The sequence below is a fragment of the Choloepus didactylus genome, chromosome 2 (genome assembly GCF_015220235.1).
Source record: "Choloepus didactylus isolate mChoDid1 chromosome 2, mChoDid1.pri, whole genome shotgun sequence".
Lineage (NCBI taxonomy): Eukaryota > Metazoa > Chordata > Mammalia > Pilosa > Megalonychidae > Choloepus > Choloepus didactylus.
This window is the reverse complement of record NC_051308.1, coordinates 229,129,049-229,144,027: the sequence shown is the minus strand read 5'-3', so window position 1 is coordinate 229,144,027 and position 14,979 is coordinate 229,129,049. Positions and strand designations below refer to the sequence as shown.

The following is a 14,979-nucleotide window of genomic DNA, read 5'->3' as shown; positions in this document are numbered from 1 at the left end:
GACACTTTATGGCCTTAGAACTATAACTTTGTGACCAATTAAACCCCCTTTATAACAGCCAATCTGTTTCCGGTATTTTGCATAACGGCAGCATTAGCAAACCAGAGCAGCACCTCTTGTAGCTTAAAGCAGGTAGGGAGACATTTCAGGCTGGGGCTTTCCTGTTTCTGATACAAAGTTCCTTCACTCTCAGCCCCAGACACCACCCTGCTCCAATTCCCTGGGAGATAAGAGGAGGCTATTGCTGCTGCAGGAGCTGCTGGGGCCAAAGAGAAAAGGTGGGTGTGCTTCACCCAGCAGCAGCCACACCTCCTGGGGTTGGGGTGGGAAAGAAAGGAAAGGTCTCCTTAACCTTTCACCTAAGGGTTAGTCTTCCACTTTCATCTAAAAAACACAGTTGCCTTAAATTCCTAACTGTCAAATTATCTTGTCCTGTTTCATAGGAAGGCTTTTGCCCCTTTGGGAAGATCTGACCCCTTTTAGGTGTCTTCTGTTTTACCTACTTTTGAGAATCTTGAGGGTTTTGTGAAAACCCAATCCAACAAGGATTTGCCAAATCTCAGTTACGTCATTGGTGGATTAACTGTCTGGCTGTTCATGACCAGCCTCTCCTGGGATGGGGCGTGGGCCAGAGGATGAGGGTGAAGGTCCGGGCTGCCGAGGGGTTCAAGCCAAGCCCTCCACATGTTACAGCACAGGGCGCTGTGATAATACACTGAGGGGCCCCATCTGAGCTGCTCTTGATTCAACAAACATTAATTATGGGTAAATCTGCAAACAAGCCAGACGGATCTAAGGGGAAAACCACCAATGCTGAACCCAACAAGAGGTGCCAAAGGTCTAACAAGGGGCAAAGAGAAAAACTTTGGATAGATAGCTTATCATAGGAACCTTCATACCACCAGGCCAAGGACCAGCTTGTTGCCTTCCCCGACTAGCTCCCCAGGAGCTGCTGTCGTAACTCTTATCAGATCACAACCTTAAAGTCTGACCCAGGACACCCAGCCATGATTCTTTAGGCTTATAACTCAAAACGCAGTCGATGCTAAGCTGCAGCTTGAAGTCACGGAAGTAGAGACCACAGCCACCAGTTCTTATACACCTACTATGTGCCGCATGCCATGGTATTGCCTCACATGTATGCTCTCCAGGTCTCAAAACTCTGCAGTTTGGGTGTAATTAGTTCTGTTTTATAGATGAAGAAATGAGGATCATACAAGGACAAGGCAGAAATTCTAACCCGGTACCACCTCTTCCAAAGCTCAGCCTCCCTGTTCTGCTAAGCTCATCCTTTTACTGAGCCTGGTTGGGTGGCGTGGCTGACAGCCCCCCGCCCCCCTGCGGCCCGTTCATCAGTCCCCCTGCCCTTGTGCTCACCGAGGAGGTACTTGATGATGGCCTGATTGTGCTCCCAGAGGTTGCTGAAGGTCCCCCAGCGCGAGTGGCCATCAGGCACGGGGTTGGCCTTGATCCAGCCGCCACAGGCATAGGTGAAGAAGTCCTGGCAGGGGTCTGCTGTGGGGTCCATTGAGCTCAAGATGGAACTGGTGACCGAGATGCAGGCCTCGCTCAGGCACACCGGGGGGTCCCCTGCGGGGGCAGGAATAAGAGGCCAGTGAGGGCAGGCAGGGAGAGGCTGGGGGAGCGCAGGGTGGCCGGCCTGGGGTCCCGGGATGATATCCCCCACCCCGGCCCTGACTCAGTGGACCTGGAACTAGATGATCAGTAGACCCCTAAGAGAAATCATTTCACTAGATCCACGATCTCCTGGCTTGTAAAATAAGACTTCTGCTTACTTGTCTTAAAATCTTTTCTATGGTTTTAAAAAAGTACCCAGAAACGAAGTGTTTCTTCCACAGGTATTCACTGTTTTCCTTTTATGCCTCTGATGCTCAACAAATTTATTCACTCATTCATGCATTCATTTATTCAACAAAATAACTGAGTATCTTCAGGTTCTTTGCTGAGTTGTGTGTGTGCATGTGTGTGTGTGTGTGTGTGTGTGTGTGTGTGTGTGTGTGTATAATGTGATGCGGGGGGAATACAAAAGGCACAGTCCTTTCCTTCAAGAGCTAATAATTGAGTTGGGGATACAACCTTGTATAAGAAAGTCAACAGTATGCGAATGTCTGTCCTTTGCTCCTCAAACAGAAAGAGTATTTCCTACCTGCCGAATGGGTGAGACAGGCAATATGGTGTCAGGGCTTAGAGAGAAGAAAAGACTACTAGGAAAAGGAGAATGGAACTATAAAAATTATTCCCTCTGCATGAAAGGCTAGGGAGTTACTACATAAAATTCTCAAAAAAAAAACAAAAATGAAACAACCTTAAGAAACCATTTTGTTTAAGGTCATTAAGAAGAAACTGAGGCGGGGGGGGGGCAGCTAAGGAACTTGTTCAACGTCTAACCTGGGATTTGAACCCAGCCCTCTTCCCACTAGCCGTGTCCCTACCCCTACGGGCTGGCCGGGGTACTTTCTGAGCGCTGCCACAGGCCTGGAAGCAGCCCTCTCAGCGATGGCTGGCCCACACTGCCAGGAGCCAGGACCACCCCGCTTCTCAGGGACAAGCCTAAGGTGGGCTTGGAGAGGGCTGCCAAATCCTACAAGTGGCCCCCAAACACAAATGGGCAGAGAAGGCAGCTTCCTCCGTGCTGGTTCTTATAGGACATTGGGCAGGGGCAGTGAGGGATGGCCCAAGAGAAGGCACCTAGGACCCTTGGTCGGGGGTTCTAGTGGAGGACCCAAACCTGGGTAGCTTCAGGGGTGGCCCAGGCAGAGGCGGCAAGGCCAATCTGACTCTGCGGGAAATGGAGGCTGAAGATCCATGCTTGCAGCTCAGAACACAGACGCAGCCAAATCACTTGTCTGTTGATCTGACATGAGCCAGGCTGGTGACAACAGGGGATGACAGGGGCTCTCCACTCAATGCCCCCATGCCAGGCACTTCACACACATTTGTGATCCCATTCAATCAGACACCAGATACAGGTGTGACATGCCGTTTATACAAAAGGAAGCTGAGGCTCAGAGACAGTAACCTGAGTCGGGGCTCGGGTTGAGTGGGAGACTGCCAACCCCAAGGCTGCGTTCTTTCTGCTTCTCCCTGCCACCTCTTTGCTGGTCAAGCCAAGGGCTGGCGTGTCCTGACAGACGAGCTCGGTTTCCCCACTGCACAGGGAGGCAGTGAGGCCGGGGAGACCTTTGGAGGCTCACAGACCCAGGTTTGAATCCCAGCTTTCTGCTTCCTGGCTGAGGGGCCTTGGGCATGGGACCTCACCTCTGCATCTCAGTTTCTCTGTCTAGAAATTAGAACAAACATTAGGACCAACTTCACAGGGTGGCTGGGATGAGACGACAGCAGAGGCTCAGTAAACAGCAGCCAGCCCATTCCTAACCAGCGACCTCCACCTTTAGCGGGCAGAGAACTGGGAATCTAAGCAGATGCAGCCCGAGGAACGCTGCAGGCCTGGGGCAGGTGTGCCCACTCTCTTCCCCTGGTGGTGGTGGGGGGCACGTGGCTGGGGATGGGGACTCAACCCCTTCAAGTCTCAGGATGTTCTCAAGTCAATCTTTAGAAGCAGAAAAGAATACATGGACAAGACTGAAGGGGCAGGCTTGACCTCCCTCAGAAAACACAACATCAGCCGGGATTGGATGAACTGGTAGCTTTACCTGTGGGTTATTAACACCTGATGACAAACACAAAGTCCTTGGGCTGAGGGCTCAGAGGAAAATCAGGGTGACTTATTTTGAGAGAATTATGTGTTCTGAGATAATTACACAATAATTAAAAATTATTGTACCATTGGGCAGAAAACGGGAGAGGAAATGGTGTGGGATACGGTGCCACTTAAAGTATCTTTGTCAGAACTGCAGGCCCCATTTGCCAACTAGGAGGAGGTACCAGAATCCCTGTTGGGGGTTGGGGAGGAAGGGAATTTCTGAGTAGTTTGAAAAAGCCTCTTTACCATTATGGTATAATTTCATATTTGGAAAAGGAAAAGAATACCTATTGTTTTTATATAATAAACTACAGGAAGCAGAGCTTGACAAAGCCTTAGCTGGTGAGAATACCCAGATAACAGACCATAAGAAAGTGATTTTCAAGGAGTGGGCAAGTCAGACTGTGTGTGTACACGTGTGTGTGTGAGAGAGTTGGTTGGGGGGAGGGGGAGATATTAAGGTTTTCGTGGTTATCCCAAAGGGATTGGGTTAAAAGTAAGAAGCCTGTCCAGGGAATCCACCTCACAGATTTGAGTTCTGTTCTGAGCACTACTGTCAGGCACTAGGCAAGGTACCTAGCGGGGGTGCTTAAGAAATAACTGATAATTTAACTAACTGACTATTTCATGGTTTGTAGCTCTTTTACCAAATATGGCTGGCCCAGCAGGTGCTTAATGAGTATTTGATTAATTAATTGTTTCCAGGCCCTCCTCAACTAACATCTGGGTCAACACCTTCAAAACTTGGCTCGGGCTCTGCCTTCCCAGGGAATCCTTCCAGACCCTCAGCAGAGTTAGCTGCCCCTCTTCTGTGCCCCTTGGCTACTGGGTGTCCACCCCCAGCACAGAGGATGCTGTACTGTCATGCTGTCTTCTTGTCTACCTCCCCTGCTACACCTGGAGCCAGTGTCTTACTTGCTTGGCTATTCCTCTTGCCCAGCATTGTATTTAGTACTTAGCAGCTGTTCAAAACATACTGCTGAATGAATGAATCAATGATTGAACAAACGACTGAGTGAATGAAAAGCTCTGCCCAGCACTTGATCCCCACCTGTGGAGGAAGAAAATATTTTCCTCGAGAACATGCATGCTCTGTTGGGAAGGCAGGCACAGGGCCCAGATCTAATTCTCAGACACTAGTGTCAGGCCTCGTTGCCATGTAAGACACGAAAAGATATTTTCTAGGAGAATTTATTTGTTTTGCTGTTGTTCTTTGCAAAGTGCTTGCAGTTTCTGGAAAGGGGGGTGCAGCAGGAAGTCAGATAAATCTATACTTAAGTGCCCAGACTTAACTTACAGCTGAGTCTTTCAGAATCAAAGGATTTGGTTTGACTTGCTTGATGTTTGCTCATACACAGCCAATGCCAGCACCTCCTGGTGCGGAGGTTACCACTGATATTGGGGTGGTCACTATTTTCCTGGGTCAGGGTAGTCTAGAACACGTGGGTTGGCTCAAGGGTCACCTGATCCCTGACCCAGCTCCACCCTAGTGAAGAGGGACCTTCCTGGCACCCAGATCTAGGCCCGGGAAAAACCATTCCGCATTCAAGAGAGGGCTGGGGCAGCGGCAAAGCCAAGATTTCTCCCATGTGGGCCCCACCTGGGAATAACAGTGGAAGCATTTTGTGACCAATCACTAGGACCCGGCCCTTGGGGGCTCCCTGCTGGTTTCTAGTGCAGAAACATTTTGGGAACTCCTGGGAGCAGTCTCACGGCAACACTGGCTGCTGGAGTCTGGCCTGTTCCCATGCGCAGGGCCGACAGCTAGGCAGAAGAGACTGGCCAGGGTGCAGGCTGACCGGTCAGGTGCTGTGAGCTGAAGCTGATTTAGGACAAGGCAAGAGGGCAGCTGCAGGATGGCAGCGATGGGGAGAGAAAGCTGCCCCTGGCCCGGTCCCCTCCTTGTTCCTTTGTTCATTCACCCACTCACTTTGCAAACTCTTTGCACATGCAGCTCTATGCTAACCGCATATGGTTAAAGGCCTGGAAACCATTAATTAAACAATTAAATATGCAATAAGCACCTAAAGGCCCAGGCACAGTACAAGGCACAGTTGGTAAACAATCTACAAGCCATAATAGTCAGTTAAATAATCAAGTAGTTACTTCTTAAGTGTCATCTTGGTACTAGTCTGGTACGTGGCACAGAATAAGCACCCAGGAACAGTTTGTAAAATGAATGAATGAATGAATGAATGACTATATGCTTGACCCAGGGGGATGCAAGGATGACTCAGACTAAGTTCCGTCCTCTTACCAGGTCCCCAGGGCCCCTCCCCACCCAGTCCAGCATGGCAGCCCATGCAGGGGGACGGGCTCAGCCAAGCCTGCGGCAGAAGTCCCCAGATCCTGTGAATGTTCACTGTCCCTGATGGGGCGAGTGACCAAGTTGGTGCGATGGGACCCCAAACAAAGCTCACAGAAGCCTGTCAACCGGGGGACCGTCTGCAGTCAGAAAGCTAGATGTTGGGGCACAGGGGAGTGGAAGATACCCTGGAATTGGCCGGACCCTCCATCTTTGTTTTAAACTTGGATCTGCCCCTTCCAGATCCATAAATGCCTTCTGACCATTGACTCTGCAAAGCATGTGGCTCGAGCCACAGAGAACCAACTTCAGACCCTTTACAGCAGGACCAGAGAGGGGTCTGATATGAGCACTGGGGTCGCAATACACAGGGCAGGATGGATACACACGTCACAGAGGTTCACAAAGGCCATGGAAGGAGAGCTTGCCAAGGGATGGGGCTGCTTTAGAGCTCGAAAGGCCATTGCCTGGTCATACTGTGACTACAAAGGGAGGCAGAGCCTGGGCTCGGGAGCCGACAGATGGTGCTTGAATTCCAGCTTCCCTATCCACTCCCTCGCCAGCCAAGTATCCGTAGGCAAGTCATTTATTCTCAGTGCTCCGCTCCCTCATATGGAAAATGGGGCTAAAAGTAACCACACCTCATAGGGTTGCTGCAAGGAGGAAATGAGATTACGATATTAAGCAGTGGTGTGGAGTTTGGTCTATGCAACAGTATTCAGTGAACGGAAGCCATTATTGCTATTTTATTGGAATTTAGGATGGCAGACAGTGTGTTGAACCAGCCCACATCCTAATAATAATAGTGCCCAGAGCAAAGGTTAAACAAGTGCTCCCAGGCACAAGGTATTTTATAGACATTATCTCTGATCCTAAAGCCACCCTGAAACTGGGCAGGGTTTTCTCCATTTAAAGTAGAGAAGACATAGGCTCTGGGAGGTTATGTGACTTGTCCAAGGCCACACAGCCAATAAGTTGTAAGTCAGGTCTTTCTGACTCCAAAACCTCTCACTACCCCACACTGCCCACCCCATCCCACCCCTGGCCCAGCTCTCCTCCTAGAGTTTAGAGGCCTGTCCCAGCTGGAGCTGGGAAGCTCCCCCTACCACAAGGGGACAAAGCCGGGGGTAGGAATGAGTCAAGTTCACAACACAACATGGAGGCACTTACTTGTCCGGAACTGGATGCCCAGCGCTGCCAAGCAGGCCACCAGCCCGGCCACCAGAAGTGCCACCAGCACCAACAGCCGCTTCTCCACCTGTGTCCGCGCGGCCCAGCACCTCTGGCTGCTCCGAGGGCTGCGGAAGTTCACCTGCAGGGAAGGAGGCAGAGGGGGCAGGGAGAACATGAGCCCCGAGCTCTCCTTCCCCAGGAGGAAGGAGCTCCACGACAGGCCCAGGCCCCGGGGAAAACTCAGGGCCATCCTCTTGTCTCCGAGGTGGTCCAGTTCCCACACAATCAGTCCTAATCCAGGAAAGAAACCGCCACCCTCCTCACAGCCCAGATTTGCTCCCAAACATCACAGAGTCAAGGAGCTAACCCAGCCAGGCCTGTGTTTTTAGTGTCAACTGATATGGGTGGAAGGGGAAAAAAAAAAGCTTTTTCCTATTTCTTCAGTAAGGAGTTCAAAAAGAACAGGATGTTTGGACTTGCAGACATCCAGCAAGCACCCAGCTGGGCTCTCCTCAGAGACCCTCCAACCAACCGGGCTGCGGACAGGAGCAACACAACCACAGCTCCCACGTTCCAGAAGCACAAGCATCCTTAGCTCATTAAACCCTCACAAGCCCCTGAGGGCTGCATTATTAATTCTCTTTTTTACAGAGAGGTGATACCCTCACCCCTTGTCACATGGCCAAATGTGGAAGAGCTGGGATTCGAACCCAAGTCTGTCAACTCCAGAACCCACCAGTGGGTCAGAGATTTGGGTTTGGGGGGATGCTGGGGAATTTGCAAGGAGAAACAGCTCCATTCAGGCAGGTCCTCAAAGGGAGGAAAAATGTCCCCGGCCTCACAGTCTAGCTAAACAGGAAGGGAGGCACAATGAGAGGAAGTGCAGGGCGTGGCCAGGCCCTCTGGGCTCGAGGAGGACACCAGCCAGAAGCACTCAGGGTCCTCAGCCCTAGCCCTCACACCCCAGGCCAGCTCAGAGTTACCCCTGTTTCAAGAAGTGCCTCCTGTAAAAGCTAGGGCCACAGGACAGGAAGGGGCATCTGGAGATGGGGCTCGCTTCAGTAACCCTGTGGTCGTGTCAGACAGCTGAGCACCGACTCGGGGCCATGCTGGAAATACAGAGCAGAAGATGGACTCCCTGGCTTTCAGCTGCTCACAGCCCAGCAGGGAGACAGATAAAGAAGCAGCCTGGGGTGGGCACGGATTCAGTCAGGGAAGGCTTCCTGGAGGGAGTGATGCATGGGCTGGTTCTGAGAGAATAAGTAGGAGCTGTCCAGGTGAACAAAGGAAAGGGACTGAGGTCTAGATCCTGGGAGGCCCTGTAAGTCAGGTTCAAGTGTGGAGTTTTTCCTGAGAGCTGGAGCTGGAGGGCACAAGGCGGAAAGGTACAAGCTGGAGGGAACAAGGCTTGGAGGGGGGCAAGCCGGAGACTCCCAAGGAGACTGTCATGGACTGCCAAGGAGCAGGGAGACCAGGGAGCCTGCCAGGGAAGACGGGGGGCCCAGACTCTGACTTGCCAACAGCCGAGGGGGTGGCTGCTCCCAGGGGCCAGGCCAGAGCCCTGAGGGCTGACACCTCCGGGAAGGGTACCCAGAAGCCCTGTGGTCACCACTGGGTGTTTTCTGCAGGAAATGACTAGGAATTGTTACACTAGACAAAGGGGAACACAGGAACTTTCCATGGAAGAAAAATCGGGTCCTAAAACCAAGGAAAGGAACACGAGGCCTGGTGACACCTCCGCAGAGTCCAGCAGGCCCCTCGGGGCTCCAGGAGGCTCAGACACCGAAGCAGAAAACTGCGCCAAGTAGAGGGAGGAATGCCGCCTCCTCAAATCCCTCAAGGATCTTTTTAAAAATGTGAGAAACGAAGATTCTTGCTATTCTCATTAGTTCAGACTTTGAGCTGTGAGGACCTGATGCAGAGACGGCCTGGGATGATGCGAACACGTGCACAGCTCTCAAAAGTTTACGAACTTTGGGGTGATGGGACAGTTCTGGTAATGGATGGTGGTGATGGTGGCACAACCTTGTCAATGTAATCAACAGCACTGAATTATATATTTAAACGTGGTTAAAAGGGAAAAATTTAGGTTCTATATATGATACTAGAACACAAATAAAAAAAAAAAACAGGACTGTACAACACCAACAGGGAAGCCTAATGTAAACCATGGACTAGAGTTAATAGTACAATTATAATAATATCCTTTCATCAATTGTAACAAATTAATCACAGTAATGCAAGGCATTAGCAGAGGGGTATATGGGAACTGTTATTTTCTGCATGTTTTTTTGCAATCATACAGCTTCTCTAATCAAAAAAAAATTATAAAATGCTTTTTCAAAGGCATCAATTTGACTTGGGCACTGGTAATCAGAGGGGCCTGGAAGGATCTGAAGCAAGGGTCGCCCCACCTGGCCATACAAATGTCTACCCTCACTCTTCCTGGCTGTCCTTCTGCTCCTGGGCCCGTTTCCCCCTTCTCCTCCCCTATCTTGGCCCAGCCCCCGGGGTGGAGATTTGGGGTGAGGGGGAGTGGGGGCCGTGAGACCTTGGCTAGGAGACACCACTGTCCAGGGCTGGCTCTAGGAAGCCAGAGAGGCCCTGGGGAGACAGCCGTCCAGCCTGGCAGGAAAGCCTCATCCTATCTGGACACAGAAAACCCAACACCATAGAGTGGAGAGCAGGGAGATGGCCCAGAGCAAGGACAAAGAAAGGAGTATCAGAAAAGGTGAAAGGGAGAGAGAAAGGAAGGGAGAAGAGGAAAGGAGTGGGGAGGGGATAATAATGGAGCTATGAGCAAAGCATGGGGTGGATTCTACTTTTTGCTAGATTATTCTCTTTACAACCTCCCTAGGAGTAAGACTAGTATTAGTTCCAGAAGAAACCCAGGAAATGGGGGGTGGCGGGGGGCTGGGGGTGGGGAGAAGAGGGGAGAACAAAACGACAACCCATCTCTCCAGAACTTGCAGCTTCATCCCAATTAGGCTGTGCAACCCCCCAGGGGAGCAAAAAGTCGAGCTGAGCCTCTGTTTGATGTCAAGCAAAGTGCTGAATCTAAACAGATGGTGTTCACTGCAAAATTAAATTAGAATTAAATCAGAATTAAATTAAAAATTCATAGTTCCAGCAGAAACGACAAAGGGAATTTGAGAAGACAGTTTTTAAACCTTTGCAATGCTCTTTGCTCAACTTGTCCTGACTCTAGGGGCCTCCTGGTTTCTGGACAAACCTTGCCTCTGAGGGCAGAATGAATCCAGAAGCATCCTCTTGGGGCAGCAGAAATGGGGGGAAGTCAGTGGGAGGCACCACGCCCGCAAATAAGGCTGCCCAGTTCCTGGGTGCCCTGGAAAGGGCCGGGCTGAGGAGCAGAGTGCAGCCCTGCTCCCTCCGGGCCGAGACTTTCCCTGAGCCCCCTCAGCCCTGCCCTCCTCCTTCTTAAGACCCAGGAGAAGATTCAGCGAAATGAGCTCCCAGCACCGGGAGGATGCTAAGAGTTTCCCACTTTCCTTTTGGAACCCGTGAGAAGCCGGTCTACAGTGATGTGGATGGTAAGCCGGATTAGTGGCAAGTGGCCCAATCCGTCTCGGGAGAGGCGACAGGGAAGTGGCCATCAGCCAAGGAGCAGAAGTGATCAGTGATGAGAACCACCGCAGATGCTCGGCTCCCTGGCAGGTTTATGTTCCCGTGTATGGTTGGATGAGGCAGAGAGAGAATGGGGCAGAGAAAGGAAAGTTCTCAAAAGAGAGAGGTGGAGAGAGACAGAGAGAGAGCGCTAGAGAAACAGAGAGACAGGGGGGCGGGGTGAAGTCATCCAGCCCAGGAGTTCCCAGGGTTTTCACAGCCAAAGGAACAAAGTCCTAATGAGGGATAAATATTCAGTTACAGAAGTGAGTGCTTGGCTCACCTAGGCTTAGAACAAGAACAAGTTCTGCAGGTGAGGACAGGGCATAGTTGCCTGGGGCCCGGGAGACAAGCCAGCAGCAGGAGGGGTGGGGAGCGCTAGGAGTGGGGGGTCGGGAAGGGAAGGCTGAAGCCGTTGCAGAGGCTGCTGCTCCTGAGCCTCAGCCAGGACCCCCAGCGACCTGGGCAGCCCTGAGCAGCCAACAGGGGTGGTCTGGCCCAGGAGCTGGCAGCAAGCCCACCCCCTGCAGCCCAGGAACCTGGCCGCCCGAGAGGGCTGGCAGGGGGACCAGGCTGCCCCCCTGGAATCAGTTTCCAGAGCAGACCAACCGTGACAACTTGGATCCACAAGCACCCTGCCTCCATGAGGGTGTCAGTCTGGGGAAGTTTCTTCCAGTAAAATTTCCATAAAGTGAACTTCCGGCTGAGGCCACTGGAGCCAGTCCAGAGCAAAACCGTATTGTCTTCTTGTCCTCCCATCCTCTGCCGGGAGCCCTACCTGTCACTTCCCCCCAGGCCTGAGTCTCCTCCAAGGACTGGTAACAGCTTAAAGTATTACCCATTGCAGGGAAGGGGGCTCCTTGCAGCTTAGCAGGAGTTAAAGTCTAGTATTTAGAAGAAGCAGTTTCCATGTCTCGTTGCTTCCCAGCTCTCAAAGGCATGGGAGAAAGATGCAAACCTGAGAAATCAAAGGCCTGGATTTTAGCCTTGACTTTATCAAACCCTGTTATGTGTTGCTGGGAGAAAGCCACCCCCTCCCCACCACTACTCTGGGCCTCTGTCTCCCACTCCTAAAATGAGGAAAGTGGATGAGGTCCCAGGTCTGACCATCTCAGATTCTAGAACAACCTTAAAGCAGGAATGTAATGCTCTAAGGTGGACGGAGCTGAAAGCATTACCCAGTGACCAGAGGTCTTTTTAAAGTACTGAGTGAGAGTGACCCCAAAATCACCCTCAAGAAACAGCCCTGTACATAGCAGAAAAAATAAAAATAAATAAATAAATAAAACAGAGAAAACCATCACTAAGAATTAAATATCTCAGCTTTCATTTTTCTTAAAAAAAGTTGATTTTTAAGAGTAACTGGATAAGTTCAAAGGTTTTAGTAAAGAACCATGGCTTAGGCTGCAGATGTAACACTTGCTATTTCCCTTCAAGCCAATGAACACTTGTCTGCTCTGGGAGGGAGATCAGGCAGGCAGTTTTAGCAGAGCAGAAGCTTTGTAGGGGGGAAGCTAATTTAGGGCAGCACTGAGATATTACACCTGGTTGGTTTCAGTAATAATCCTGGCAACAACAAAATCCATTTTCTGAGCTCTACACAAAATGCTTTCAATTACATTGTCTCATTTGAATCTTTGCAACACCTCTGAGAGATAGGTTAATAATAACCCCTCTTTACAAGAAAACTGTTTAAGTGAATTGCTTTCAGGTCTCACAGCCCATGAGAGACAGAGCTGGGGCTCCAAGTTAGTGCTATCTGGCTCTGAATTCTGCGCTTGGTCCATAAAGCAACTAATTTCAGTGGATCACAAGTAATTTGTGTCTAAAAATGAGATAAAGGAAAAGAAAAAAACCTTTTCAGGTGCAATACAGTAGAATATTGCTCTAACTAAATTCGACTCTGTCAGCACATCCAGTAAAAAAAAATAGCAAGCTTGGCTAAAAAAATGCATTTTCATTTGACAGGTTATAGTCTTGATAACTTGGAATTCCCAGAATTGATGAGCTCCAAAATCTTGAAAAAGCAATAGCTTAGTTTTATGGCTGCCTGTCAAGAGAGAGATTTGGAGTGTGGGGCCAAATTAAAAGGCTAAGATTGAGAGAGCATTGTGTTTCTAGCACCAATGTACAAGAAACCATCAGAAAGGCTAAGATGGTCACCCAATATTAGAGTAATTGGGCCTAAATGTCCAACTATAGTGGACTGAGTAAATACGTTTTTATAGATTGGTACCACGAGGTGTTATGACTTTCTTTAGGTGTTATGATTTTTAATGGCAGCATGTTTCGTAAGTCTTTAACAATTTAGAAAAATACTTATGAAGTGTTGCTAAGTGAAAAAAGGATACAGCATCATGTATCTGGAATGAGCTCAACCGTGTTTAAAAACATATATGCAAGTGTGAAAATGCTATATGGCTAATCACTGAGTGGTGGGATTACTGTTTTTTGTTTCAAGTCCCTTTTTATACATTTTTTCCACAAATGAGCAGGTAAAGCTTTTAAATTGAGAACAAATACCCAATTATTAAAATGTAAACTAAATAGAAAACTGCTTTGAAAGTTGCGGTGCATGGGTTCTTGGTCAGTTCAAGTTTGCTTTGGGGAAGTTAGAGTTTCAGAGCAAGCTAGGCTGCGTACCCACGGAAATGCCCCAAATCCCTGGGCCAATCTTTTTAGCTTTTCCTGCTTGCAAAGCTGAAGATGTGCCCAGTTCTGCCATTTGGTGTAGACCAACAGTGAACTCCAACCCATAAGATATCTGTCTGCCCACCAGAATGTCCCCTTCTCTGACATATGTAACATAGGGACAGCAATCTTTCCTCACTGATCATAAAAACAAGAACAATAATCCTAGCAGGCCCAATGCTATGTGCTTTATGTGCAATTTCTCTAACTTGCATTTTACAGATGAGAAAATTATGGCGTACAGAGATTAGGCATCTTGACTAAGGTCACGAGTGAAGTCAGAATGCAAACCCAGGCCTCTGGCTTCAGGGGCTGGGCTCCTTCCACTACACCAAGCGGCCTCCCGTGCATGGGGGTATATTTTGTGATCTGCAAAAGACTACGTCCGTGTGGGCTGCTGCAATGAGGATGATAACAACCCAGCATACAATTGTGTTTTGAATTCCAAAATGCATTTGTGCTGATATATTTAGAAGCTTCAGTGGAAGATGAGACTGAAAAAGATTGCTGATTACATTCTGTTTTGATTTGTGAAGGGTAAGTGCCTGCCACAGAAATTTAATTTCCTGCTGGATTTAGCCTCTTAAAAAGGGTCCACAGGAAAGAGTCCTAGACAGACCTGGGTTTGATTTTTTGCTCCCTGTTTTCTAGCTCTGTGACCTCAAGCAAGCTGTTTCCCCTCTCAGAGGATCAGCGTCCACATCTGTAAGTAGGGAAAGTAATCGCTATAGCTCCTGGGGATAAGGGTGCCATATCCCAGTGGGGAGAGCACTAGGGCTCCTGAGTTCAGCTCCCCTTGGGTCTATTCAACTAGTCTGGAGGAGGGACTCAATCTGTGCTATTTCCCTTTATTAGTATTACTACTCCGGCTTCTAAGAGCTGTGCCTGAGTAGAGCCAGGCCTGGCACCCTGAGATTCCACTCACCTAAGCTTGCCGTCAGGATGAGCTGCAATTTGGAGTGAGTTCACTGGGTGGCTTTAATACTCTCCCCAGTGCCTCTCTTGGCCAACCTGGCAGAAGGCCTCCTGGACCGAGGTGCCTGGCTCCTGTCTAGGCTGGTTTCTCAGGAGCTCCACCAAAGGACCCTCCTGGATGTTCTTCACATTTCCAACTTGTTCCAGCCCACCCGCCCAGGTTCAAACCCCACCAGGGCGGAGGTCTTGCTCAGGGCTGCTCCAGGGCAGCCCCACCAGGAAGTGGGGAGGTCTCTCTCCCCACCGGGTGGGCAGAACCTGGGAAAGGGAGGAACTGGGTTTCTTGAATAAGCTAAAAAGGGGGAGGGAGAGAGAGGACAGAGGATGGGTTCCCCACCCCCACTCTAGGAAATTCAGTTATTTGGAGGGAAAGAAGAAGAATGAGATAATGCCAACTATATAGGGTCACTGAGGTGTTAACCAGGATGCAGGGAGAAAACTGGGGAAGTCCCAGGCAGACAGAGAAAGTGTGGTGCACTGAAGGGTG

General features: G+C 49.8%; 1 protein-coding gene across 2 annotated transcripts in view; it reads right to left on the bottom strand.

Moving 5' to 3' along the window:
- The window catches only part of ECE1 (endothelin converting enzyme 1), a 115,363-nt gene that overhangs the window by 53,132 nt on the left and 47,252 nt on the right, over positions 1–14,979 (bottom strand). For both annotated transcript variants that reach the window (XM_037828260.1, XM_037828259.1), the window contains exons 3-4: positions 7,200–7,341; positions 1,378–1,590 (exon numbers count right to left, since the gene is read on the bottom strand). In XM_037828260.1, the coding sequence (XP_037684188.1) occupies positions 1,378–1,590; positions 7,200–7,341 (355 nt within the window). The remainder of the gene's footprint in view (positions 1–1,377; positions 1,591–7,199; positions 7,342–14,979) is intronic.